General features: G+C 45.0%; 1 protein-coding gene across 4 annotated transcripts in view; it reads left to right on the top strand.

Annotated features, from left to right (window-relative positions):
- The first annotated feature begins 8,400 nt into the window (after positions 1–8,400).
- The window catches only part of DLEC1 (DLEC1, cilia and flagella associated protein), a 90,642-nt gene continuing 73,756 nt past the window's right edge, over positions 8,401–25,286 (top strand). For 3 of the 4 annotated variants that reach the window (XM_027522230.1, XM_027522231.1, XM_027522233.1), the window contains exons 1-3: positions 8,402–8,980; positions 9,986–10,136; positions 24,400–24,510. In XM_027522230.1, the coding sequence (XP_027378031.1) occupies positions 8,585–8,980; positions 9,986–10,136; positions 24,400–24,510 (658 nt within the window). In that variant the 5' untranslated portion in view covers positions 8,402–8,584. Of the gene's footprint in view, positions 8,981–9,985; positions 10,137–24,399; positions 24,511–25,286 lie in introns of all 4 variants that reach the window. The other variant, XM_027522232.1, reaches the window with a different exon arrangement.

Below are 25,286 nucleotides of genomic sequence, written 5' to 3'. Positions count from 1 at the left end.
ATTGCAGTTGCTGGAATCTGTTCCCTCTGCCCTAAACAACCAGGGACCTCTGTGGGCCCAGCCCTGGCCAGGTGCCCAAATTACTCCCCTAAAATCCAGCTCTCAGTTAGTTACCTCTGCAGGATGCCCCTGAGATCCAGGGGCCATGCCTGCCCAGAGACGAGTTGTCTAATGGTGGACTTTCAGGTGTCTCACACCCCCAGCTGACCTTCCTGTCCCCGATGTGTGAGTGAGGGTGGGTGTAAGGGGAAGTTTCTGGGATGACTTGGAGACAGGCCAGACCTACCGTCAGAGCTGGTGCCTACCTTAAGTCACTTCCCTTGGCCCCTCCCTCCACCACTACCCTGGGGAGGCAAGAGATTAACCCAAGAATGCCAGCTTTCCAGACATGCTTCGGATTCAGCCCTGCCCAATCCCTCCCCCAGAAACACAAACTTGGGTGGGTGAGGTGTGGCGGCAGCAGAGAGAGGCGGGGAGAGAGGAGCAAGACAGGCCAGAGAAGTAGTGGGAACCAAGTCCCGACGGGCCTGCTAAGGGCTGCCATTTTTACTCTGGGGAACATGGGACATTTTCAAGTCAAAAAGGGATGTGTTGTGATTCATATTTTTTTATTTGTATTTAAAAAATTTTTAAATATTTTATTGGAGTATAGTTGATTTACAATGTTGTATTAGTTTCAGGTATTCAGCACAAGTCAATCAATATTACATATACTCTTTGAGTCTTTTCCCATAGAAGCCATTACCGAGTGCTAAATAGAGTTCCTTGTGTTATACAGTGGGTCCTTATTAAGTTATCTATTTTATATATATGTTATTTATATATATATAAATGTAGTGTGTATATGTTAGTCCCAATCTTTCAATTTACCCTGCCCCCGCCCCACCTTTCCCCCTGGTAAGCATGTTTGTTTTTTACACCTGTGATTCTGTTTTGTAAATAAGACATTTGTACTATTTTTTAAGATTAATTTTTTTAAATTTTCCTTTCTCTCCACCCCACAGCTTGTAGGATCCTAGTTTGCTGACCGGGGATTGAATCCCGGTCCCCTGCAGCAGAAGGGTGGACTCCTAATCACTGGAACTCCAGGGAGGTCCCTGATTCATATTTTAAAAGAATCACTCTGGCTGCTGGTCGGGGAGTATCATGGAGGAACAGGGCTGAAGCATGGAGGCCAGGGAAGGGGCTCTTGCAATAATTCAGGTGAGAGTGAATGGTGGGTCAGCTGCCAGTGGTGGGGGCAGAGGTCATGAGAAGTGGGAGGAGTCTGGATACATTTTGATGGGAGAGCCAGCAGGACTGAACAGTAGGGGCTGTGAAAAGAAGAGAAGAGTCAGGGAAGACTCTAGGTTTTTGGCCTGGACCGTTGGAAGCAGTTGGTTCCCAGAAGCTGAAATGGGGAAGGCTGAGGATGAGCAAGTGCTCTGTTGTGGACGCATTACATTTGAGGTAGCTGCAGACAGCCAAGGTGAGATGTCAGGTACAAGATGGATGTACAAGTCTGGAGTTTTAGAGGGGGAGGTGGGCTGGAGCTAAACTCTGGGCTATGGTTCAAAGCATGTTGAAAATGCCGATAAGCCTTCACATAGTTCTAATGGGAGTCTACTCAGGCTAATCTTTCTGAGAGGCAATTTGACAATACCTCAAATATTAAAATATATATATGCTTTGGCCAAGAAATTTTATTTTTATAATTTTTTTAAGGTTTGTGGTTTCTTTTTTTAAAAAAAAATTTATTTATTTGGCTGCTCTGGGTCTTAATTGTGGCACGCAGACTCTTAGCTGTAGCCTGTGGGATCCAGTTCCCTGACCAGGGATCAAATCTGGGCCCCCTGCCTTGGAGCATGGAGCCTTAGCCACTGGACCACCAGGGAAGTCCTTGGCCAAGAAATTTTGATTCTGTATCATCTGTATATTATGTATATAAACATTATATAAGGTAAAGTTCACTAGCAGGGACCTGGTTAAATATAACTTGATATTTCCATTACAGTGTGTTCCCCTGCATCTTTTAAACATAAAACAAAACAAAACAAAAAAACATTATCTTTGAGTTGCAGTGGAAAAAAGCAAATTGTAGGACAATATACATAATGTCTAATATCATTGGTGCTTTTTAAAAATTAAAAAAATCTTTATAAATGTTTCATTTGTATAGGGAGAAACAATAGCTAGAATGATATAGAAATAACCCAAGTAAAGAGATTGAGAGGAAGATACTTTTTATTTTTTATGTATTATTTGAATTTTTATCATACTGATATATACTTTTTGAAATTTAAAAGTAAAAACAGTATTTTTATTGACATATAGTTGATTTACAATGTTAAATTCTGCTGTTTAGCAGATTGACTCAGTTATACACACATATACATTTTTTTGTATTCTTTTCCATTATGGTTTTACAGAATATTGACTATAATTCCCTATGCAATACAGTAGGACCTTGTTATTTATCCATTCTGTATATAATAGTTTGCATCTGCTTACGCTAAACTTGCAGTCCATCACTCTCTGACCCCCTCCCCTGCCCCGCCTTGGCAACCACAGGTCTTTTCTCTACATCTATGAGTCTGTTTCTTTTTTGTAGATAAGTTCATTTGCGTCATATTTTAGACTCCACATACAAGTGATAATCATATGGTATTTGTCTTTCTCTTTCTGACTTTAAAGGTAAAAAATATGTAAAAGGTCAAAGACGCGTGGGAACCCAGAGGTAAACAAACACAAATTCTGGTTGGCAGAACAGGTTGTAAAGTGAAGAAGGGAGCTCAGGAAGTTCCCTTTGTGCTGGCCAAGTTCTCATAGGTGAGGGGCTGGCGCCCTTTACTACTGGTGCAGGGTTAGGACCATTCAGTTAGTCACAGAGCAAACAGAAAGTGGTTGCTGGGCACAGCGAAGTCAGGAATGAATCCGGCTTATCAGGCAGGGAGATTCAAGTAGAAGAGCGAAAAGAGGGTGGAGATGGGGAAGCACAAGAAAGTGGGGAGTGAGGGAACAGGGCGTTTTATTGAGAGGGACCAGGCAGCAAAATACTGCTGAAAAGTCAAGGACGATGAGCACAGAGGAATAACTGGAGCTTTCCTGGAGATCTTGGCCTGGAAAGAGCTGAGGCGGGCTGAAGCCAGAGGGTGGGAAGGTCAGAGAGAAAAGGGGGAGGCCTCTCTCAGGCTGGGCCAGACTGTCTGTGACTTTCTCTGAGGTTCTTTGGAGGCAGGTCAAAGGTAATGGTGAGAATCCATTGTCCTGTCATTCCCAGGGCAGGGAAGGGGGCTGGGGAGACCACCCTGTTTGGGCAGGCCCACTTCTAACACTAGAACAACAGAGTCCCCACCACCACCCAGATGGTTCTATGAGCTCCTTACTGCACAGTGGGGGCAGGGGGAGGCTCACATGTTTATGAACAATTGGACAAACCAGCCCATTTGCCTGCGCTCTCTCCACTTCCACCCCTCCCAGCATTACCACTTACTGTAGCCACCAGTCAGCCAGGAGAGGAAGGCCTTAAAGAAACAGGCTGCACAGGCCCTGCTGGTGGGCTCACAACGTTTGCACAGGCATGGGGCACATCATGTTGACTTCATGGCCTCCTCACTCGGGCGAGGGTGCAGCTCCCAGAGAGTGAGAGCAGGATACTCTCAAGTACACAGTCTAGAACAGGGGCCCTGGCTTCCCAGCTCTGAGGATGGAAGCGCTACCAGAAATTAGAGGTGAGAGAGGCAGGCCCAACCACGAGAACAGGAAGTAGCCCAGGTACGTGGGCAAGCATCCTGGGCCTCAACTCAGGAAGTGGGTTTCAGGCTGTAGGACACACAGACACACCCCAGTAGTAAGAAGAGGACGGCTGTACCACCTCTGAGCAGCCGTCATGCCATGGCAAGGATGAGTCACTGTGATGTCAACGCTGCTGCCCTGACAAGTGCAGGTCTCTCCCCACCTCAGTGGATGATCTCATAACCCACCTGATCGCACACACAGGATGGGTGGGAGTCGTCCTTGGCCCCTCTTCTCTGTCACTCCCTTTACACCCATCCATGAGTCTTCTCAAGTCCATCTTTTAGCTCCATCTCCAATCTGTTCCTCTTACCTGAATCCCAGCATCCTTCCCCTCTTTCCTGACCCCAGTGGAAGTTTCCTGATTGAGCTCCCTGATGCCTCCTGTTTCCACCAGTCTTTGTTTCATAGCAACTTGAGTGATCTCAGTACAATATACAGCTGACCACCAAACACCCAGCTTCAGACCCTTGATGGCCTCCTTCTGTCCTCAGAATAAAGTTTAAATTCCCTAATGTTGCCTGCAAACCCATTTATGATCTGGCCTTTGCCTAGGAGTTTTCCTCCACTCTCTGAGTTCCACCCCTGAACTTCTTTCCTTTCCAGCCATACGTGTGGCCCTCTCCTGGCTTTAGCTCAACGGGGTCCTTCTACATGGTGTGCCCCTTTCCCTTCTCTCCTGGCTTACTCCTACTTGTCTACTTTTTTGCTGAAGAAATTTAAATATAACTTACATACAGTAAAATTTACTCTTTTTGGTGAATAGTTCCATCCCCCCAAGAAATTCCCTCATTCTCCTTAAAGCCAATGTTAGCTCCCATCACCAACTCTTGATAACCACTGATGTGTTTTCTGGCTTGCATTTTTTATAAGTGGGTATCCTATAAATGCACTCATTCAGTATATATGTGTAGCCTTTTTGAGAATGGTTTCTTTTACTCAGCATAATGAATTTGACATTCTTCTATGCTGTCGTGTGTATCTCTAGTCTGTTTCATATTTGTTGTTGAGAGTATTCCATTGCATAGATGTACAATTTATTTTTTTTTCACCAGTAGAAAGAACATTTGGTTTTTTCCCACTTTTTGGAGATCATGAATATTGTTGCTATAAACATCTTCGTACAGGGTTTTGTAGGCACAAACTTTCTCACTTCACTTGGAAAAACACCTAGTTGTGTGGGACTGTTGTGTTACTTTATAAGAAACTGCCAAACTGTTTTTCAAAGTTGCTATACTAGTTTATAGGCTTCCTGGTAGCTCAGCTGGTAAAGAATCCTCCTACAATGCAGGAGACCCCAGTTTGATTTCTGGGTTGGGGAGAGCCCCTGGAGAAGGGATAGGCTACCCACTCCAGTATTCTTGGGCTTCCTTGGTGGCTCAGATGGTAAAGAATCAGGCTGCAATACGGGAAACTTGGGTTCAATCCCTAGGTGGGGAAGATCTCCTGGAGGAGGGCAGGGCAACCCATTCCAGTACTCTTGCCAGGAGAATCCCCATGAACAGAGGGCCTGGTGGGCTACAGTCCTTGGAGTTGCAAAAAGTCAGACATGCCCGAGCGACCATGCACAGCACAGCATACTAGTTTATATTCCTGTCACAATATATGACATTGAGTTGCCTCACCAACACTCAGTTGGTTTGTTCACCTGTTTGTCCATTCAATTTCTTAACATTCTACTAAGCACGTAGAGGTACTGCACTGGAGACTTTTTTTTTAAGTTCTTTATTGAATTTGTTACAGTATTGTTTCTGTTTTGATTTCTTTTGGCCGCCAGGCATGGGAGATCTTAGCTCCCAGACCAGGGATCCAATCTGCACACCCAGCATTAGAAGGCGAAGTCTTAACCACTGGACTGCCAGGGAAGTCCCTGCATTGTGGTTTTAATTTACACGTTCTTGATCACTAATAATGGTGAGTCTACTCATTCTTCTAAATCTCTGCTTGTTTTTCATTTCTACCCACAACCCGCTACTATACTTGCTTTCTCTGTAGACTGATTACTTTCCTGTCCTTTATGGTTCCATGACAACAAACATTTTCTCCACCTTGACCACAACCCACTAAATCCAATTGTTTACCTGTTTCCACCTACCCAACACCCTGGAGAAACACACACACGCTTCCCCATACCTCACAAACCTACACACCCACTTCCCCACACTTCACACACGCATTCAGGCCACCAACTTCCCCACCCTGCCTGCAACCCCTGAGCTCTGCGAATGCAGAAGCAGCATCTTCCTTTGGTATCTCCAGCTCCCAGCACAGACCTGAAACAGAATCCTTACACAATAAATGTTAAATGAATGAATGAATAAATGCTGAACAAATTTGAGAATGGGCAGATGAAATAGAGAGACGCTTTGCAACGAGAAGGACCTGGCTGTGCCAATTAACCCTTTCTCTGTTGGTCCTCACCCTAAGCTCATCTTCAGTTCAGTTCAGTGGCTCAGTTCAGTTCAGTTCAGTCGCTCAGTCATGTCCAACTCTTTGCGACCCCATGAATCGCAGCACGCCAGGCCTCCCTGCCCATCACCAACTCCCAGAGTTTACCCAAACTCATGTCCAGTGAGTCGGTGATGCCATCCAGCCATCTCATCCTCTATCGTCCCCTTCTCCTCCTGCCCCCAATCCCTCCCAGCATCAGGGACTTTTCCAATGAGTCAACTCTTCCCGTGAGGTGGCCAAAGTATTGGAGTTTCAGCTTTAGCATCAGTCCTTCCAAAGAACACCCAGGACTGATCTCCTTTAGAATGGACTGGTTGGATCTCCTTGAAGTCCAAGGGACTCTCAAGAGTCTTCTCCAGCACCACAGTTCAAAAGCATCAATTCTTCAGCACTCAGCTTTCTTCACAGTCCAACTCTCACATCCATACATGATTACTGGAAAAACCATAGCCTTGACTAGATAGACCTTTGTTGGCAAGGTAATATCTCTGCTTTTTAATATGCTATTTAGGCTGGTCATAACTTTCCTTCCAAGGAGTAAGCATCTTTTAATTTCATGGCTGCAATCACCATCTGCAGTGATTTTGGAGCCCCAAAAAATAAAGTCTGACACTGTTTCCACTGTTTCCCCATCTATTTGCCATGAAGTGATGGGACCAGATGCCATGATCTTAGTTTTCTGAATGTTGAGCTTTAAGCCAACTTTTTCACTCTCCTCTTTCATCAAGAGGCTTTTGAGTTCCTCTTCACTTTCTGCCATAAGGGTGGTGTCATCTGCATATCTGAGGTTATTGATATTTCTCCCGGCAATCTTGAGTCCAGCTTGTGCTTCTTCCAGCCCAGCGTTTCTCATGATGTACTCTGCAACACGAGAGAAAACTCTACACATGGACATCACCAGATGGTCAACACCAAAATCAGATTGATTATATTCTTTTCAGCCAAAGATGGAGAAGCCCTATACAGTCAGCAAAAACAAGACCAGGAGTGGACTGTGGCTCAGATCATGAACTCCTTATTGCCAAATGCAGACTTAAATTGAAGAAAGTAGGGAAAACCACTAGACCATTCAGGTATGACCTAAATCAAATCCCTTATGATTATACAGTGGAAATGAGAAATAGGTTTAAGGGACTAGATCTGATAGACAGAGTCCCTGATGAACTATGGACAGAGGTTCATGACATTGTACAGGAGACAGGGATCAAGACCATCCCCACGGAAAAGAAATGCAAAAAAGCAAAATGGCTGTCTGGGCAGGCCTTACAAATAGCTGTGAAAAGAAGAGAAGCGAAAAGCAAAGGAGAAAAGGAAAGATGTAAGCATCTGAATGCAGAGTTCCAAAGAACAGCAAGGAGAGGTAAGAAAGCCTTCCTCAGCAATCAATGCAAAGAAATAGAGGAAAACAACAGAATGGGAAAGACTGGAGATCTCTTCAAGAAAATTAGAGATACCAAGGGAACATTTCATGCAAAGATGGGCTCGATAAAGGGCAGAAATGGTATGGACCTAACAGAAGCAGAAGATATTAAGAAGAGGCGGCAAGAATACACAGAAGAACTGAACAAAAAAGATCTTTATGACCCAGATAATCACAATGGTGTGATCTCTCACCTAGAGCCAGACATCCTGGAATGTGAAGTCAAGTGGGCCTTGAAAGCATCACTACAAACAAAGCTAGTGGAGGTGATGGAATTCCAGTTGAGCTATTTCAAATCCTGAAAGATGGTGCTGTGAAAGTGCTACACTCAATATGCCAGCAAATTTGGAAAACGCAGCAGTGGCCACAGGACTGGAAAAGGTCAGTTTTCATTCCAATCCCAAAGAAAGGCAATGCCAAAGAGTGCTCAAACTACCGCACAATTGGACTCATCTCACACGCTAGTAAAGTCATGCTCAAAATTCTCCAAGCCAGGCTACAGCAATATGTGAACCGTGAACTTCCAGATGTTCAAGCTGGTTTTAGAAAAGGCAGAGGAACCAGAGATCAAATTGCCAACATCCGCTGGATCATGGAAAAAGCAAGAGAGTTCCAGAAAAACATCTATTTCTGCTTTATTGACTATGCCAAAGCCTTTGACTGTGTGGATCGCAATAAACTGTGGAAAATTCTGAAAGAGATGGGAATACCACACCACCTGACCAGCCTCTTGAGAAACCTATATGCAGGTCAGGAAGCAACAGTTAGAACTGGACATGGAACAACAGACTGGTTCCAAATAGGAAAAGCTCATCTTAGTAAAGGCGATACCGCTGTGCGCGTATTTGAGGATGACGGCTTTATGGCACCCTCCTACGGACGGAAGGCGGAAGAGGCAGGCCGGAAGTGCGGCAGGGAGTTAGCGGCGTCTCAGTTGCCATGGAGACTGGAAAGCGAGAGCGGCAGTCGGCTGAGTCTGGATCCTACGCTTTCGCTGGGGCAACGTGGACGCCCAGCCCGCGTCTGGCCCGGATTCGCAGCCCTAGCCAGTCCACCTGGCTCTCCTCCCTCGCCTACTCCGAGTCCTTCCACCATGGCTTCGGGGGTCGGCGCCGCTTCGTCGCGCAGCTTTCGCTCCCGCCGCTCCCCGAGCCGCAACTGCTGCGGTTGCGCCCCACCTCTCTGCGCACCCAAGACATCTCGTACTTGCTCACCGGCGTCTTCCGCAACCTGTACACCGCCGAGGTGATAGGGGAGGAGGTGAGCTCGAATTTGATCAAGGCTCGCGGCAGCGAGGATGCACGGCACGAGGAGTTCGTGGACCAGCTGCAGCAGGTAACAGGGTACCGCGCCCCGCTCGCTTCTCCTTGTGCTCACCCAGGGGATGGCGGGGTCGCGTCTGCGGCTGTGCGGGGGACCCAGGGCGCGACTCAGCCACTCGGCAAATGTCAGCCCCTGTCGGGTGCAGCCGCTGTTCCAGGCACGGGGTACGCAGCTGGGAAGGGCAGACCAAGTCCGTTCCGCCGTATATCCTACGTTGTAGTGGAAGGACACTATATGCGCTCTTAGGCAAATACACACTCTCGACACACATAAGGTGTATATCTGCAGCACCTATCTCTTTACATCTCTACACAGACAATGCATATATAAGTGAAACGACAGAAAGCAGAATAGTTGTTTTCCTGGCGATGATAAAGCTAAACGTCACGTCCGCTCCGGGGTGCCTGCCTTTGTGTCACAAACCACAATCTTAACCATTGAGAGGCATCCGTGCCCAGATTTTAGGAAGCATGCCCAGTCTCTGGAACACCAGCTCTGCTTCCTGAGCTGTATAAGGACAGCAGCTGTCCTGAGTCCTCTCTGATAAGGCCTCTCTGACTGCTGGCCACGCTGCCCACGACTTTCTTAAAGGAGTCTCAACTGAATGCTTTCAGGCAGCTGAGGTGAATTCTGAAGGGGTCGACACCTGGAGGCTTTCAGTTCACTATGCTCTCTGCAGCTAGGTAGCAAGTCCTTCTATCCTGAGTGACACAACCCTTTGTCTACCACAGGTGGTGTGTTAACTCGCATTTGGTATTTCAGAGTTTGGATGACAGAACTCTTTACTGAGAACCCAGTAGTCAGGAGACAGGGTTTGAGACTTGGCACTGTTCCTGACTTTACTGTAAAAGCTTTATGCCATTTCCCTCCGTGGGTCTTAGAGTTCAGCTCTGTCTGGTTAGACCAGGTGGTCTCTGCAGTTCTGTGACTGTTCTGAGCTTCATGGGAAACAATGCTGCTCAAGTGAGGTTGAGTCATCTCACCATATTTCTGTGCATCTGATCACCCACCTGCCAGATTCGGGAGCTCTATAAGCAGCGGCTGGATGAAGTTGAAATGTTGGAGAGACACATCATTCAGGCCCGTGCACGGGCCCTTGCGGAGAAAGAGCGGGCCATGCACCAGGCCAAAGTACAGTTCCTTGAGCCGTTTATCAAGATGCCTCCAGGTGTGTATGATGAGCTGCTCTATGCCTTTCACCCTAACCCCCCAGTTGTTAATATATTATTGTATTACCTCATTGAAAGAAAGTGAAGTCGCTCAGTCATGTCCGGCTCTTTGCGACCCCATGGACAGTAGCCTACCAGGATCCTCTGTCCATGGGATTTTCCAGGCAGGAGTACTGGAGTGGGTTGCTGTTTCCTTCTCTAGGGGATCTTCCCGACGCGAGGATCAAACCCGGGTCTCCCGCCTTGTAGGCAGACTCTTAACTGTCTGAGCCACCAGGTAATGGACGTCATGAAAATGAAAAATTGTGCCTCAAAAGACTTACCAACAGAGTAAAAATGCAACCCACAGAACCGCTCTAGCCTTCTTTAAAATGTTTGGAGAGTGAGTTGCACCAGTGTTGTTTCATTATCACAGAACACTCCAGTGTGCGTGTCTCCAGAGCAGAGTCTCACCTACATAACCAGCACACAACCCCCTAAGCCAGGGAGTCAGCATGGAGGCAGTGTTATCCTCCAGCTCACAGATGGCCTGCAGGTTTTACCTGCTACTCCACAGCGTCCACTTCTCCTCTGTGGTCTAGCATCCTGTCTAGGAAGCCATGCTGCATGCCACTGTCATGTCTCACTTTTAGACTTTTCATTTGGGACCCTTCTTTGAACTTTTCCTGTCTTTTATGTTCTTGACCATTGAGTTTCCCCCCAGGTTTTAAAAATTGTGGTAAAATGCACGTAACATAAAATTTACCCTCAACTATTTTTTAAGAGTACAGTTCAGTGGTATTAAATACATTCATTATCTTATACAAACATCATCACCATCCATCTCCATAACTCTTTTCATCTCACACAACTGATATGTGCATTAAAAATACCTTCACAGTCCCTCTGTTCCTCCAGCCCCTGGCGACCACCATTCTACTTTCTGTCTCTGTAATTCTGACTGCTCTAAGTAGTATTCACATAAGTGGAATCATGCAGTGTTTGTCTTTTTGTGGCTAGCGTGTTTCACTTAGTGTAATGCCCTCAAGGTTCATCCATATTGTAGCCTGTGTCAGAATTTCCTTCCTTCATATGTTAAATAATATTGTGTTTGTATATTACATTTTGCTTATCCATTCATCAGCTGATGAACGCTTGGGTTGCTTCCAGGTGTTAGCTGTTGTGAATAATGCTGCTCTGAACACGGACGTACAAATACCTCTTTGGTTTTGTGTCTAGAAGGGGAATTGTTAGATCATATAGTAGTACTATTTTAATTTTTTGAGGAACCACCATACTGTGCCACAGTGCCTGCACCATTTTTACTTTCCCACCAACAGTATACAGGATTCCCATTTCTCCATACCCTCACCAACACTTATTTTCTGGTTTTTTGATGGGGGTGGGTGTGGGGGTGTGCGTGTGGGGAGGGGTGTGTGTGGGGGGAGGGGTGTGTAGCCATCCTGATGGGTGTGAGGGGGTACCTCATTGTGGTTTTAATTTTGCAATTCCCTGATGATGAGTGATTTTGAGTACCTTTTCATGTGCTTATTTACCATTTGTGTATCTTCTTTGGAGAAATGTCTTTTCAAGCCCATTTTTTTTGGCGGGGGGTCACATTTCACATATTTATTGGGAGCCGTCAGGGAGGGGACCTCTCCCTGTCGATGGAGGAGCTCACAGCTTCTTCAGCCACTCCAGGCTTGGGCCCCGGGGGTCCTGAGGGTAGCTGGGCATGTTGCCATCGTCTTAGAGGGGCACTGGGAACTTCTAGGGTATGATGGCCCATTGATCATGACCGAGTACTTGGTGTTGCGGCTGAGTGTGGGCAGAATGACAGGGACACCCCCACTGGTGAAGGACGCCACCAGCACCAGTTCCTTGGCACAGACATTGTTGAGGGAGGCTGCGATTCTCTCGGCCAGCCTGATCTTAGCGGCAGTGAGGGCACTCACAGCACTCCTCAAGCCTGTTCTTAATCCATCGGATTGTTGGTGAGTTTTAGGAATTCTCTGTATATCCTGGTTATTAATCCCTTACCAGATACATGATTTGAAAATATTTCTCTCGTTCTGTGTTTTCCCTCTGATGCACATTTTTAATTTTCATGAAGTCCAATGTGTTGGTTTTTCTTTTGTCCTCTGTGCCTTTCGTGTAGCTAAGAGATCATTGCTAAATGCAGTGTTGTGAAGTTTTGGCCCTGTGTTTTCTCCTAGAGTTTATTAGGTGTTGGTCTTGGATTTTAGGTCTTGGGTTTAAGGTCTTGGATTAATTTTGAGTTACATAGTGTTACAGAAGGATCCAACTTCATTCTTATACATAAAGATGTCCAGATTTCCTGGCATCATTTGTTGAAAAGACTGTCCTTTCCCTATTGATTGGCCTTGACGCCATTGTCAAAAATCATTCGACCGTATGTATGAGGGTTTATTCCTGGGCTTTCTATTCTATTCTGTTGGTTTTTGTGTCCACTTATGCTAGTACTATGTTCTTATTACTGTAGCTTTCTTGTAGGTTTTGAAATCAGCAAGTGTGGGTCCTCCAGCTTTGTTTGTTCAAGATTGTTTTGACTATTGGATATTCCTTGAGATTCCATAATGGATTTTAGGATGGGTTTTACTATTTCTCGGAGAAGGCAATAGCACCCCACTCCAGTACTCTTGTTTGGAAAATCCCATGGATGGAGGAGCCTGTTAGGCTGCAATCCATGGGGTCGCTAAGAGTCGGACACAACTGAGCGACTTCACTTTCACTTTTCACTTTCATGCATTGGAGAAGGAAATGGCAACCCACTCCAGTGTTCTTGCCTAGAGAATCCCAGGGACGGGGGAGCCTGATGGGCTGCCATCTATGGGGTCGCACAGAGTCGGACACGACTGAAGTGACTTAGCATAGCATAGCGTTACTATTTCTGTCATAAAAAATGTCGTTGGGATTTTGATAGAGATTTCATAGAATCCATGTTTTGCTTTGGGTAGTATTGACACTTTTAAAAGAATATTTTGGCTATGCTGGGTCTTTGTCCTGGCACTCAGGCTCTTCATTGCTGTGCACCTACTTTTTCTAGCTGCAGCGAACAGAGGCTACTCTCTAACTGTAGAGAGGTTTCTGGCATGGGCTTCTCCTTGCAGTGGCTTCTCGTTTCGAGCACAGGAACTCTAGAGCGCTGGCTCAGCAGTTGTGACGCATGGGCTTAGTTGCCCTGTGGCGTGTGGAATCTTCCCGGAGCAGGAGTCAAACCTGTGTCCCCTGCATTGGCAGGTGGATTCTCAAGCACTAGGGAAGTCCCAGTGTGGGCATTTTTAACCGTATGAAGTCTTCTAATCCATGAACATGGGATGTATTTCCATTTATGTCCTCTTTCATTTTTTTTCAGCAACGTTTTGTATTTTTTATTATATAAGTCTTCGATCACCATGGTTAATTCTCAACTATCGTATCCTTTCTGATGCTCTTGGGAATGGAATTGTTTTCATAATTTCCTTTTCAGAGTGTTCATTTTAGTGTATAAAAATGCATCAGATTTTTGTGTGCTCACTTTATGTCCTGCTACTTTGCTGAGTTCACTTATTAGTTCTAAAAGAGGTTTTTTTGTGTATGAAATCTTTAGTGTTTTCTGTGTGTGTGCATGCTCAGTCACTCGATCATGTCTGACTCTTTGCGACCCTGTGGACTGTAGCCCACCAGGCTCCTCTGTCTTTGGGATTCTCCAGGCAGGAATACTGGAGTGGGGGACTTCCTTGGTGGTCCAGCGGTTAAGACTCCAGGCTTGCAATGCCAGGGGCCCTGGGTTTGATCCCTGGTCAGAGAACTAGATCCCACATGATGCAAGTACTATATGCTGCAGTGAAGATTGAAGATCAGACCTGGCACAGCCAAACAAAAATGAATTAAAAAAATAGAGTACTGGAGTGGCTTGCCTGCCCTCCTCCAGGGGATCTTCCTGACCCAGGGATCAAACTTGTGTTTCCTGCATTATAGGCAGATTCTTTACTTCTGAGCCACTGGAGAATCCCGCTGTTTTCAACTGATAAGATCATATCATCCACAAACAGTAATAATTTTACTTCTTCCTTTCCAGTTTGGATGCCTTTTAATTCTCGCCTAGTTGTTCTGATTAGAACTTCTAGTATTATGTTTACTACAGACGGTGAAAGCAGGCATTCCTGCCTTGTTCCTGATCTTAGAGGAAAAGCTTTTAAGTCTTTCAGCACGGAGTATGACATTCGCTATGGGTTTTCATCCATGATTTTCACTATGTTGAAATAGTGAAACTATTTTCAAACTATGTTGAAACAGTTTCTGGTTGTCCCTAGTCCTTTGTGTTTATTTTTTTAATCATGAAAGGATGCTGACGTTTTTCAAACAATTTTCTGTATCAGTTGAGGTGACCATGGGACTCTTTCCCCCTTCATTCTGTTACTGTGGTGTATTACATTGATCGAGTTTTGTATGTTGAACCATCCTTGCATCACAGGAACAGATCACAGTTGATAATGCTGAATTTGTGAGGATTTTTGCATCCGTGTTCATAATGGATGTAGTCTTCTTGTAGTGTCTTGATCTGGCTTTATATCAGGATAATGCTGGCCGCTTGAATGAGATAAGAACTGTTCCCTCCTCTTCCATTTTTTTGTGAAAAATTTGAGGATTGATATTAATTCTTTAAATGCACTTGAGAAGAATGTGTATGCCATTATTGTTCGATAGAGTGTTCTATATGTCTGTTAGATCTAGTTAATCTATTGGGCTGTTTGAATCCTCTGTTTCATTACTTGTCTTTTGCCTGGTTCTTCTTTCTATTACTATAAATGGGTACAGAAGTGTCCAACTAGTATTATCGTAGAACTATCTATTTCTCCCATCAGATCTGTCATTTTCTGCTTCATTATTTTGATGATCTGTCATGAGATGTGTAAATGTTTATGCTTATTGTATCTTCTTGCTCTATTGAATCTTTTATTGGTATGTAATGTCTTTCTTTGCTTTATTTGCTTCTTGTAACCTTTTTTGATTAAAAAGTCTTTTTTTCCTCTATTAGTATAGCTACTTCCTCTCCTGACTACTGTTTGCATGGAAATCTTTTTTCACCTTTTCGTTTCCAATCTATTTGAGTCATTGGATCTAAAGTGAGTCTCCTGTAGACAGCAATCTAGATGGATCATGTATTTTTATCTATTCTGCCAATTTTTGTCTTTTGACTGGAGAGTTGAATCCACGTACATTTAAAGTGAAAGAGATAGTCGCTCAGTCATGTCCAACTCTTTGCAACCCCATGAACTGTAGCCCACCAGGCTCCTCTGTCCATGGAATTCTCCAGGCAAGAATACTGGAATGGGTTGCCATTTTCTCCTCCAGGGATCTTCTTGAACCAGGGATCAAACCCGGGTCTCCTGCACCGCCTGCATATTCTTTACCATCTGAGCCACCAGGGAAGCCCAAATTACATTTAAAGTAATTACTCATAAGGAGGAACTTCTGTCACTTTGCTATTTTTTTGTCTTGTATCTCTTTTGTCCCTCATCTCCTACATTAGTTCAGTTCAGTTCAGTCGCTCAGTCATGTCCGACTCTGCGACCCCATGGACGGCAGGCCTCCCTGTCCATCACCAACTCTCAGAGTTTACCCAAACTCATGTCCATTGAGTTAGTGATGCCATCCAACCATCTCATCCTCTGTCGTCCCCTTCTCCCCCTGCCTTCAATCTTTCCCAGCATCAGGGTCTTTTCAAATGAGTTAGCTCTTCGCAAGCAGGTAGCCAAAGTATTGGAGTTTCGGCTTCAACATCAGTCCTTCCAAAGAACACCCAGGACTGGTCTCCTTTAGGATGGACTGGTTGGATCTCCTTGAAGTCCAAGGGACTCTCAAGAGTCTTCTCCAACACCACAGTTCAAAAGCATCAGTTCTTCAGTGTTACTGTCTTATTTTGTATTTAGTCAGTTTTTGTAGTGAAATGTTTAAATTTCCTTTTTCTAAATTTTCTTTTGAGTATATTCTACAGCTATTCTCTTTGTGGTTGCCCTAGGGATTACATTTAAAAGCCCCAAATTATAATATTCTCATCTGAATGTATACCAGCTTAACTTGAATAAATACAAAATTCTTTGTTTCTTTACATCTCCATCCCCACCCCTTTTGGTTGTTGATGTCACAGAATTACATCTTTATACATTGTGTGCCCAGAAATACCAACTAATCCGTTAGTCTTGTAAATTATGTAGAAAATAAAGACTTGGAGTTACAAACCAAAGTCACTATAATACTAACATTTATGATAATACTAGCTTAATATAATACTAACTTTTCATACTACTGTATATTTTGGGGGCTTCCCAAGTGGCACTAGAGGTAAAGAACCTGCCTGCCAGTGCAGGAGACATAGGAGACTCAGCTTTAATCCCTGGGTTGGGAAGATACCTGGAGGATAGAGGGCATGGCAGCATGCTCCAATATTCTTGCCTGGAGAATCCCATGGACAGAGGAGCCTGGCAGGTTGCCGTCCGTGGGCTATAGTCACGAAGAGTCATGACTGAAGCAACTTAGCACATAACTTTGAACTTGTTTTTTTGTTTTAGCTTTAATAGTTTTTTTTTCCTTTAAATGTATTAGTCTGTTAAATCATGTAGAAAATTTTCATGGTTTCCCATGTATTTACCCTTACTGACATCTTTATTTCTTCGTGTGGCTTGGAGTTACTGTCTAGCGTCCTTTCACTGCACGTTACAGAGCTCCTTTGAGCGTTGCCGGTCAGGTCTAGTGGTAACAGACGCCCTCAGCTTCTGTTTATCAGGAAATGTCTTAATTTCTCTCTCCCTTTGAAGGACAGTTTTTACTGGATATAGGATTCTTGGTTAACAGTTTTTCCTTTTAGCACTTTGACTATATTGACCCACTGCCTTCTGGCTTCCAAAATTTCTGATGAAAAGTCTACTGACAACTTTATTGAGGATCTTTGGATGTGATGAGTCACTACTGTCTTGGTACTTTCAAGATTCTTTCTTTATCTTTCAAATGTTTAATTATAACGTGTCAATGAGTCTTTGAGTTCATTTTATAATTCATGAGCTTCTTGGATCTTTATATTCATGTATTTCATTAAATCCAGGCCGTTTTCAGCCATTCTTTCCTTAGATATATCCTCTCTGCCCCTTTTTCCCTTTCTTTTCCTTCTAGGACTCCCACAATGTGTATGTTAGTTACTTGCTGGTGTCCCACAGGCCTCTTAGGCTCTCTTTACTTTTCTTCAAATCTTTTTTCCTTTTCGTTTGACTCAATAATTTCCTGTTTTTGTATCTTCAAGTTCACTGATTCTCTCTTATGCCTGCTCAGATATGCTTTTGAATCCCTTTAATAATGAGATTTTCATTTCAGTTAGTGTTCTTTTCAGTTCCAACATGTCTTTTTAGCTTCCTTATAGGTTTTCTGCCTGTTGATATTTATGTTTTTTTGTACATCATTTTCTTGATATTCTCCACATGTTTTTTTATTAATAGCTCTATGAGCATCTTCAAGACAGTTGTTCTAAGCCTTTGCCTAGTATAACTGCTGTCAGGTTTTTTCAAGGACAGTTGTTGATTTAATTTTTTCCTTTGAATGGGCCATACTTTCTCATTTCTTTATATGTTTTCAATTTTTTTGTTGTTAGAAACTGGACATTTGAATCTAATAATTATGTGTCTTTAGAAATCAGATTCTCCCCCTTCCACAGAGCTTGCTGGTTATTTTGTAATTGTTTTTGTTGTTTTTTTGTTAGTTATTGTTGGCTGTCTATGCTGAGGTTCAGCCTGAGCTTAATCTTAAGGTTCTTTTCCGAACCCTTCCCTGAGAGTATGTGGTCATGTTCTGATTTCTCCCTAATCTGCAGTTGTTTTTGAATGTCTTAGTCTTTAATATCTGGCTTTCAAAAGAGGAAAAAGAAAGATGGAGGAGGGGGGTGCTAGCCATTTGAATTCCCTAGAAGTCACTTCCACCTGGAGGAGGTGGGGCATGCCACAATGTGGGAAGTGCTTCTTTGCCTGCACCTCTGTGGTCATCGGCAGTCAGAGCACAGATCCCAGGCATTTGGAGGACAGCCTCTTTTTGGGTCACCCACGCTGTCACGGGTTGTGTGTAGGTTGCCCCTGCCCTGGGACTGAGAGTGAGGGCTGGGTAGCTGCTCGTGTGCTAAGTTCACTGCAATTGCCTGTCCAGGCTTCCCCCTGGAAGTACAAGTCAAACAGATGCCATAGTTACAGAGTTGTCCAATTTGACTGATTCTACTAGTGCAACTTGCACCTAGGTGGAGAGACAGAGTCCTTGTGCTTTGTACGCCCATCTCCCCAGGATCCTCTCTTTTGACAGTTGTTTTTTTTAATTAGTTATTTTGGCTGTACCTGGTCTTAGTTGCAGCATGTGGGATCTAATTCCCTCACCAGAGATTGAATGCTGGCCCCTTGCGTTGGGCGCTCAGAGTGTTAGCCATTGGACCACCAGGGAAGCCCCTCCTGACAGTTCTTGAGAAGCCTCTCACTCTATAAGGTGGTTCTAATGTTTCCTCGTGACCAAACTCCAATTCATGCTTGGCAGCAGCACCATACAGATGATGCTGGTTGCGCCAGCCCTCCAGCACTTGGCTCCTCTCACTGCCACACATCAGGAGGCACAAGTGATGTTAGCCCTGGTCACCTGGTCACCTTCGTGTCTCCACGTTAAATTCTCCACATTAGATTGTAACTGACTAGTATTTTGTGGAGAGGTATTCTCAGATTTGACCAGTATGTTTTTTCCTCATCAAATCCCCACACCAGCAGTGAGCCAGCGGTGCTAAGAGCTCTTTTCAGTCTACCATCTCTATGATGATACTTGGTAAATTTTTTTGTCAAAGAAACTGGGTCATTTTTTCCTATACGTTTGTCTACAGTTTGGATTTTGCTGATTTAACCATTGTGGTATCATTTAACCTGTTCTTATCCCTGTATTCCTTGCAGTTCACTAGTTATTTCTAGAGACTTTATGAGATTTAAGTTCAACTTTTTAGAGGAGAAGGGGAGAGACCAGTTCATAGATGGTGCTGTGTGCTCCCTTCAGGAGATGCATGGTGTTTGATATCTCTTGTTTTCATGATGCTGCCAGTTTTTGCCTAGATATATTGTTTCATTAGGGGTTACAAACTATAATGCTAATGGTACTGAAATACTTCTGTAAAGAGAAACTTTTCTGTGATGACTCTGATTACCCTGAGATAGGAGCAGAATTAATTCTTTCCCTTTATCTGCCAGTTTTTAAAATAATGAGTTGGTTTCCCTAACATCTTCCAAAGATGAGTAAAAAGGTTTGGCTGGTTGGTTTTTCCTATCATTATGAACTCATGGATTTCATAACTAATTATGTTTATTGTCCTGTTGATGCTCAGACTGTCCCATCTTTAGCCGCTTGGAGCCTTTTCAAGTTGATGCCTGACTCTGTTGGCATAGCACTGGTTGCCTGTGGTAAACTTCCTTACTTTCTGGAATGATCGGAAGTTCCAGGTTCATCTTGTGTGTCTATTGCTCCAGATCTGGAATCGGCCATTTCTCCAATAAGTCCTGGTACCTTATAGTCCCCTCAAAGACTTTGATCTGTCATCCTGCATCCCTGAAAATCGTCCTTTTCCAGGGCAGCAGAGACAGTGCTTTTAGGGTGAGGAGACCTGGCGTGTCTGTGGCCTGCAGGGAGGGAGAAGTAGAAGATACAGTGGCTTCAGAAAGCTCTACACTTATGGGGTGCTGCTGGGGACCAAATGATGGGTAAGATGCTTCATGAATGTTATTCCACGGAATCCTTCCAACAACCCTGTGAGACAGGTTTTCTCTCCATTTACAGGTATAAGAATTGAGACAGGACCTCAGATCATTCCCTAAATTCCCACAGCTCAAAAGGGCTGGGACCCAGCTTTGAACTTGTGTCTATCGTGAAAGCCCATGTCTGTCTCTGTCAGGAGGAGGGGGAAGGCCTGTTTTCCACGCACAGTGTCACATGGTTGCAGATGGCTTCCCCTAGGGTGTGTGGGGCCCTGTCCCCGTCAGGTCTGCCCTCGCTGAAGCTCAGCCCTGTGAGACAGTGAACACCCCGTGCAGATTCTGTGTCTCCTCCTGTCCCCACTTCTCCACAGCAGTCGTGTAGCTGCCAGACCCCCTCCCTCAGTCGTGGATTCAGGCAGAGATGACTGGTAGTGGATGCTTGGGAGGATTTGTTGGTTGCCTGCTATCTGGCAAGTCCCCAGAGTCAGATACTGTCCCTGTCTTTGGTAGAATTCTTCTGGCTAGAGATCAGGGGAGATTACGTAATTATTTGTTTGTTTGCTTTTAAGGAAAGTGGAATAAAACATTGAGAATGAAGTGAAGTCGCATCCGACTCTTTGCGACCCCATGGACTGTAGCCTATCAGGCTCCTCCGTCCATGGGATTTTCTAGGCATGAGTGCTGGAGTGGATTGCCATTTCTTTCTCCAGGGGATCTTCCCGACCCAGGAATCAAACCTGGGTCTCCCGCATTGCAGGCAGACGCTTTACTGTCTGAGCCACCAGGGAAATTCTCAAACATTGAGAACTGGGAAACAAACATCAGCCAAGAGCATTTCCCAATGACCTTCATTTTATTTTTTTACCCAAGATAATATTAAGTTATGGGCTTCTTAGATGGTGCTAGTGGTAAAGAACCGCCCTGCCAATACAGGAGATTTTAAGAGACATGGGTTTGATCCCTGGGTTAGGAAAATCCCCTGGGTTAGGAAATTCTCCAGTGGGAAATGGCAGCCCACTCCAGTATTCTTGCGTAGAGAATCTCCATGGACAGAGGAGCCTGGCAGGCTGCAGTCCATGGGATCGCAGAGTCGGACACGACTGAGTGACTTAGCACGCAATATTAGGTTATAAGCGGACATTATCCACCTTGGTTTCTCAGCCTTCTGCTGACAAGGTTTCTCTTTTTTATTTCAGAAATAGCAGAAGTAGAGACCTTAATCCAGTTCCCTGGACACCTTTCTGGTTCTGCTTCTCAGGGTAGAGAGTGGTGTCCCAAGAACCTCTTTTGTAACTTGGATGATTGATCATGAAGATGATTGTTATTTGAGGCACTGAAGTAACCTTTCTCTCTTTGCTAATACAAATGTCACAAGGTGGAAAATGTGTGTAAATTCTCCAGACAGAGGGAGAAAGATCAGAAGTCTGCAGAATGTTCTGTTTTTTGTTTGTTCCCTTTCCTTGCTGGTGTCTTATCTGCATTATCTTTTGGGAAAGGGAGCAGCCAGTGCCTTGCAGTCCCATGCTCAGGGGCAGGGTCCATGTAGGAAGCCCACCCTTCCTACAAGAGGTCACAAGGCCAGTGCAGGGTGCCCAAGGCTTACCTGGTCCACCATCCATGCCTGAGGTGGAGAGAGACTTCCCAAAGCCTTGATAACAAGCTGCACCCCACCAGCCTGCTCCTGCAGACACAGAACTGCCCGTGGCCTAGGGGAGGACCTTGGAGGGAATGGTATCAGAACAGAGAGGATACATCTCCTTGCCACATGGCCTTTGCCATTTTTCTGGAAGCTTTATCTTATCTTTTACTATTTCAAATAGGCCATTGCCAGGTCCTTGGGAACTGGGCTGGACTGTGTCAGTTTGGCATTGCTGCCACTCCCTGCTGAGGGCTCTGTATTGCAGAGGAGAGGCCTGGGATCCACATTTGCCCAGAATGACCCTTTCAGCTGTGGTTCTGGGATGGATCAATGAGAGGCTCTTGGTGAATTTTGGAAGGAAACCTCTGTTCTCCAGAAACAGGTGCGGGCAGATGACTGAGCAGTTTTGAGTTTCACAGCAAGAGTCCAGATCATGTCCTAAGAGCCCTTTGCTTCAGTGCTGTGGGCTGAAGTTCTTCATGGCGAGTTAATTCCCTGACCTCTCTCCCACTCCGTAATCCCCTACATTCAAACAACCTCCCCTTTATTTGGCTGCAGCACAGCTTGTGCGATCCTAGTTCCCCAGTGAGGGGTTGAACCTGCCTCCCCTGCAGTGGAAGCATAACCTGTGCCCCCTGCAGTCCACATAACCCCTGGACCATCAGGGAAATCCCAGAAAGTCCTCTTAAAGCACCATGTTTGTTAATGGAACAAGCAACAAAGCTTGAAAACTTTCGAGTCTTCCATTCACCCTATTTTTTCCTTAATTTTTATCAAAGTAGTAGTGCACATGATTCTTTTCTTTTCTTTTTGGGTTTTTTTTTTTTTTTTTTTCTTTTTTGGCTGTTCAGTTCAGTTGCCCAGTCATGTCCGACTCTTGGCAACCCCATGGACTGCAGCACGCCAGGCCTCCCTGTCCATCACCAACTCCTGGAGCTTGCTCAAACTCATATCCATTGAGTCGGTGATGCCATCCAACCATCTCATCCTCTGTCGTCCCCTTCTCCTCCCACCTTCAGTCTTTCCCAGCATCAGGGTCTTTTCAAATGAGTCAGTTCTTCGCATCAGGTGGCCAAAGTATTGGAGTTTCAGCTTCAGCATCAGTCCCTCTAATGAATATTCAGGACGGATTTCCTTTAGGATTGACTGGTTGGATCTCCTTGTAGTCCAAGAGACTCAAGAGTCTTCTCCAACACCACAGTTCACAAGCATCAGTTCTGTGCTCAGCTTTCTTTATGTTCCAACTCTCACATCCATACATGACTACTGGAAAAACCAAAGCTTTGACTAGATGGACCTTTGTTGCCAAAGTAATGTCCCTGCTTTTTAATATGCTGTCTAGGTTGGTCATGACTTTTCTTCCAAGGAGCAAGCGTCTTTTAATTTCATGGCTGCAGTCACCATCTGCAGTGACTTTGGGAACCCAAGAAAATACAGTCTGTCACTGTTTCCACTGTTCCCCCATCTGTTTGCTGGGGGGTTTTGGCTGTGCTGAGTCTTTATTGGTGCACTCGGACTTTCTCTAGTTGGAGTGAGCAGCGACTGCTCTCTAGTTGCAGCGCGTGGGCTTCTCAGTGTCGTGCGTTCTGTTGCACAGCACAAGCTCTAGCATGCAGGCTTCAGTGGTTGTGGCTCGTGGGCTCTATAGTGCAGGCTAAGTAGTTTTGGTGCACTGGCTTAGTTGCCTAATCGTCTGTGGAATCTTGCCAGACCAGGGATTGAACTCATGTCCCGTGCATCGGCAGGCAGAGTCTTAACCACTGGACCACCAGGGAAGTCCTGTGTACATGGTTTTAAAAAATCAAATAGTTTAGAAAAACTTCTAATAAAATAGAAAAAATCCTCGCCTACATATGTCATTACACATTTGTCCAAATCCATAGACTGTGGAATACCAAGAGTGAATCCTAATAGAAACTTCAGGGTTTGTGTGATAGTGGTGTGTCAGTGTCGGGATCTTCAGTTGTAAGAAATGTTGATAAAGGGGGAGGCTGTGCATGTGTGGGGGCAGAGAGTACATGGGAAGCCTCTGTACCTTCTTCTCAATTTTGCTACAAATCTAACACTGCTCAAAAAGTCTGTTGGAAAAAATCCTCTACCTCACCTTTCCCAACTTCAGTCCACCTGCCAGACATGGCCATTTTTATCTCTAATTCTTCTCAAAGCCTCTCAATAACATACCTTTTCTACTGTTTCCGTGCTCATCAACCCAAGATGTTATTTATCACCTTCCCCTTCTATTAAATGAGATCTCCTCTCCTGAGTCTGCTGGTCGGTTGGTGGTTGGCTGATCTAGCTGGGCTTAATTGGCTAGACCAACATCCAGCTGTGTGTCCAGCTGACCATGGTTCCCTCTGCATGTTGGGTTCAAGTCTGCTCCACGTGGATTCCTGCTGGGGTCTAGGGTGAAGAGCCAGGAGCTCTTCTCATGACGATGGCAAAGACACAAGAGGGAATGCTCAGCTGCACAAGCACCTTTCAAAATCTTGCCATCATCCTGACATCATAGGGCCAACATCAAGGGTGAAGAGGTGGGCTCTGTCTCTAGTGATAGGAACTGCACACTCACATGGCAGGGGGTGTGGATACAGAGAAGAGTGAAAAATTGGGGCCACTCATCAATCTATTTCTCCTAACTCTTTTTTATTGATCTCTCTGCGAGTAACCAGATTTTGGCTTAAATAATACCACAACACAGCCTTGCCTAATGGTTAGCCTCTTGTAAGTGACCAACTAAAATACTCACTGATAAGTTTCTTAAATCTCAAAATCACCACTGAGGAATTCTGTTAGGTGGTTTAGGCTGGGAGGATGAAGAAAGCTTGAGTGTAGTTTCTTTGACATCAATCTGCTTCAAAACACCTTTTCTCATTCCCTTCTGTGTAGTGAAGACCATCTTCAGATGGTGTGTGGACAACGAGTTGCTGCGGAAGCATCATTTGATCTGCCCGAATGATTACTACAGCGATACGGTGCCATTTTGCTCTGCACCTAAAGGTAAGGCATCTGTACTGCCTTCAAGCCTCTGACACCATTCCAGGGAAGTTCTTTAGTAGCAGGACCACAGCAGCCACCTTTGTGCCATTTCTTTGTTCATAGATCTTTTGATCGTGGCTATTGGGAGGGCCAGCTCTGAGCATGCCACTTCCTCACTAGCTTACTAACTCCTACGAGATAAAAGTCTCAGCTTCTCAAAGTGATGATATCCTAGTCAGTTGCCCAACAACAAGATGCGAAATTATTTTAAAATGTAGTTGAATGAATCACAAGAGGGTGGATCTGCAGACATAGACGAGCAAGGGAGCAAGTGTCTCATGGGCTCAGAACCCAGACCTAAGGGTTCTGCATACCCCTTACAGGCCAGGAGCCACTTTGAGTGTGGAGAGAAGCTTGGGAGCAGCGAAGGCTATGTGTGTGTGACTGTGATACTGGGCCAGTTTCCTGCGCTGTGGGAGGCAAGATCCTTTGAGAATGAGTGGGTGGGAAGCTGTCTTGTGGGTTTAAGCAGGAAGGTAGTTTTGGAAGTGTATCCGTGTAGATCCTGTGACCAGACATCTGGATGGCAGCCTGCCGGTGCCAGGCTCCAAAGATAAGCTCGTCAGCAGCCCCAGTCAATGGAACTCTGATGATCTCCTGGGGGTTTGGAGCTGAAGAAAGCATTTGGGGTAGGAGGATGGGGGTCCAGAGAATTGAGGATGTAGATGAAGAGAGAGTTTAAGTGGCAGCCTGGGCCATGCTGACAGGTGAGGCAGAAAGTGGAAGCAGAACCAAGT

This window comes from Bos indicus x Bos taurus, chromosome 22 (genome assembly GCF_003369695.1).
Source record: "Bos indicus x Bos taurus breed Angus x Brahman F1 hybrid chromosome 22, Bos_hybrid_MaternalHap_v2.0, whole genome shotgun sequence".
NCBI classification, from domain to species: domain Eukaryota; kingdom Metazoa; phylum Chordata; class Mammalia; order Artiodactyla; family Bovidae; genus Bos; species Bos indicus x Bos taurus.
Note: the sequence above shows the minus strand (reverse complement) of the source record. Positions and strands in the feature narration are given on the sequence as shown.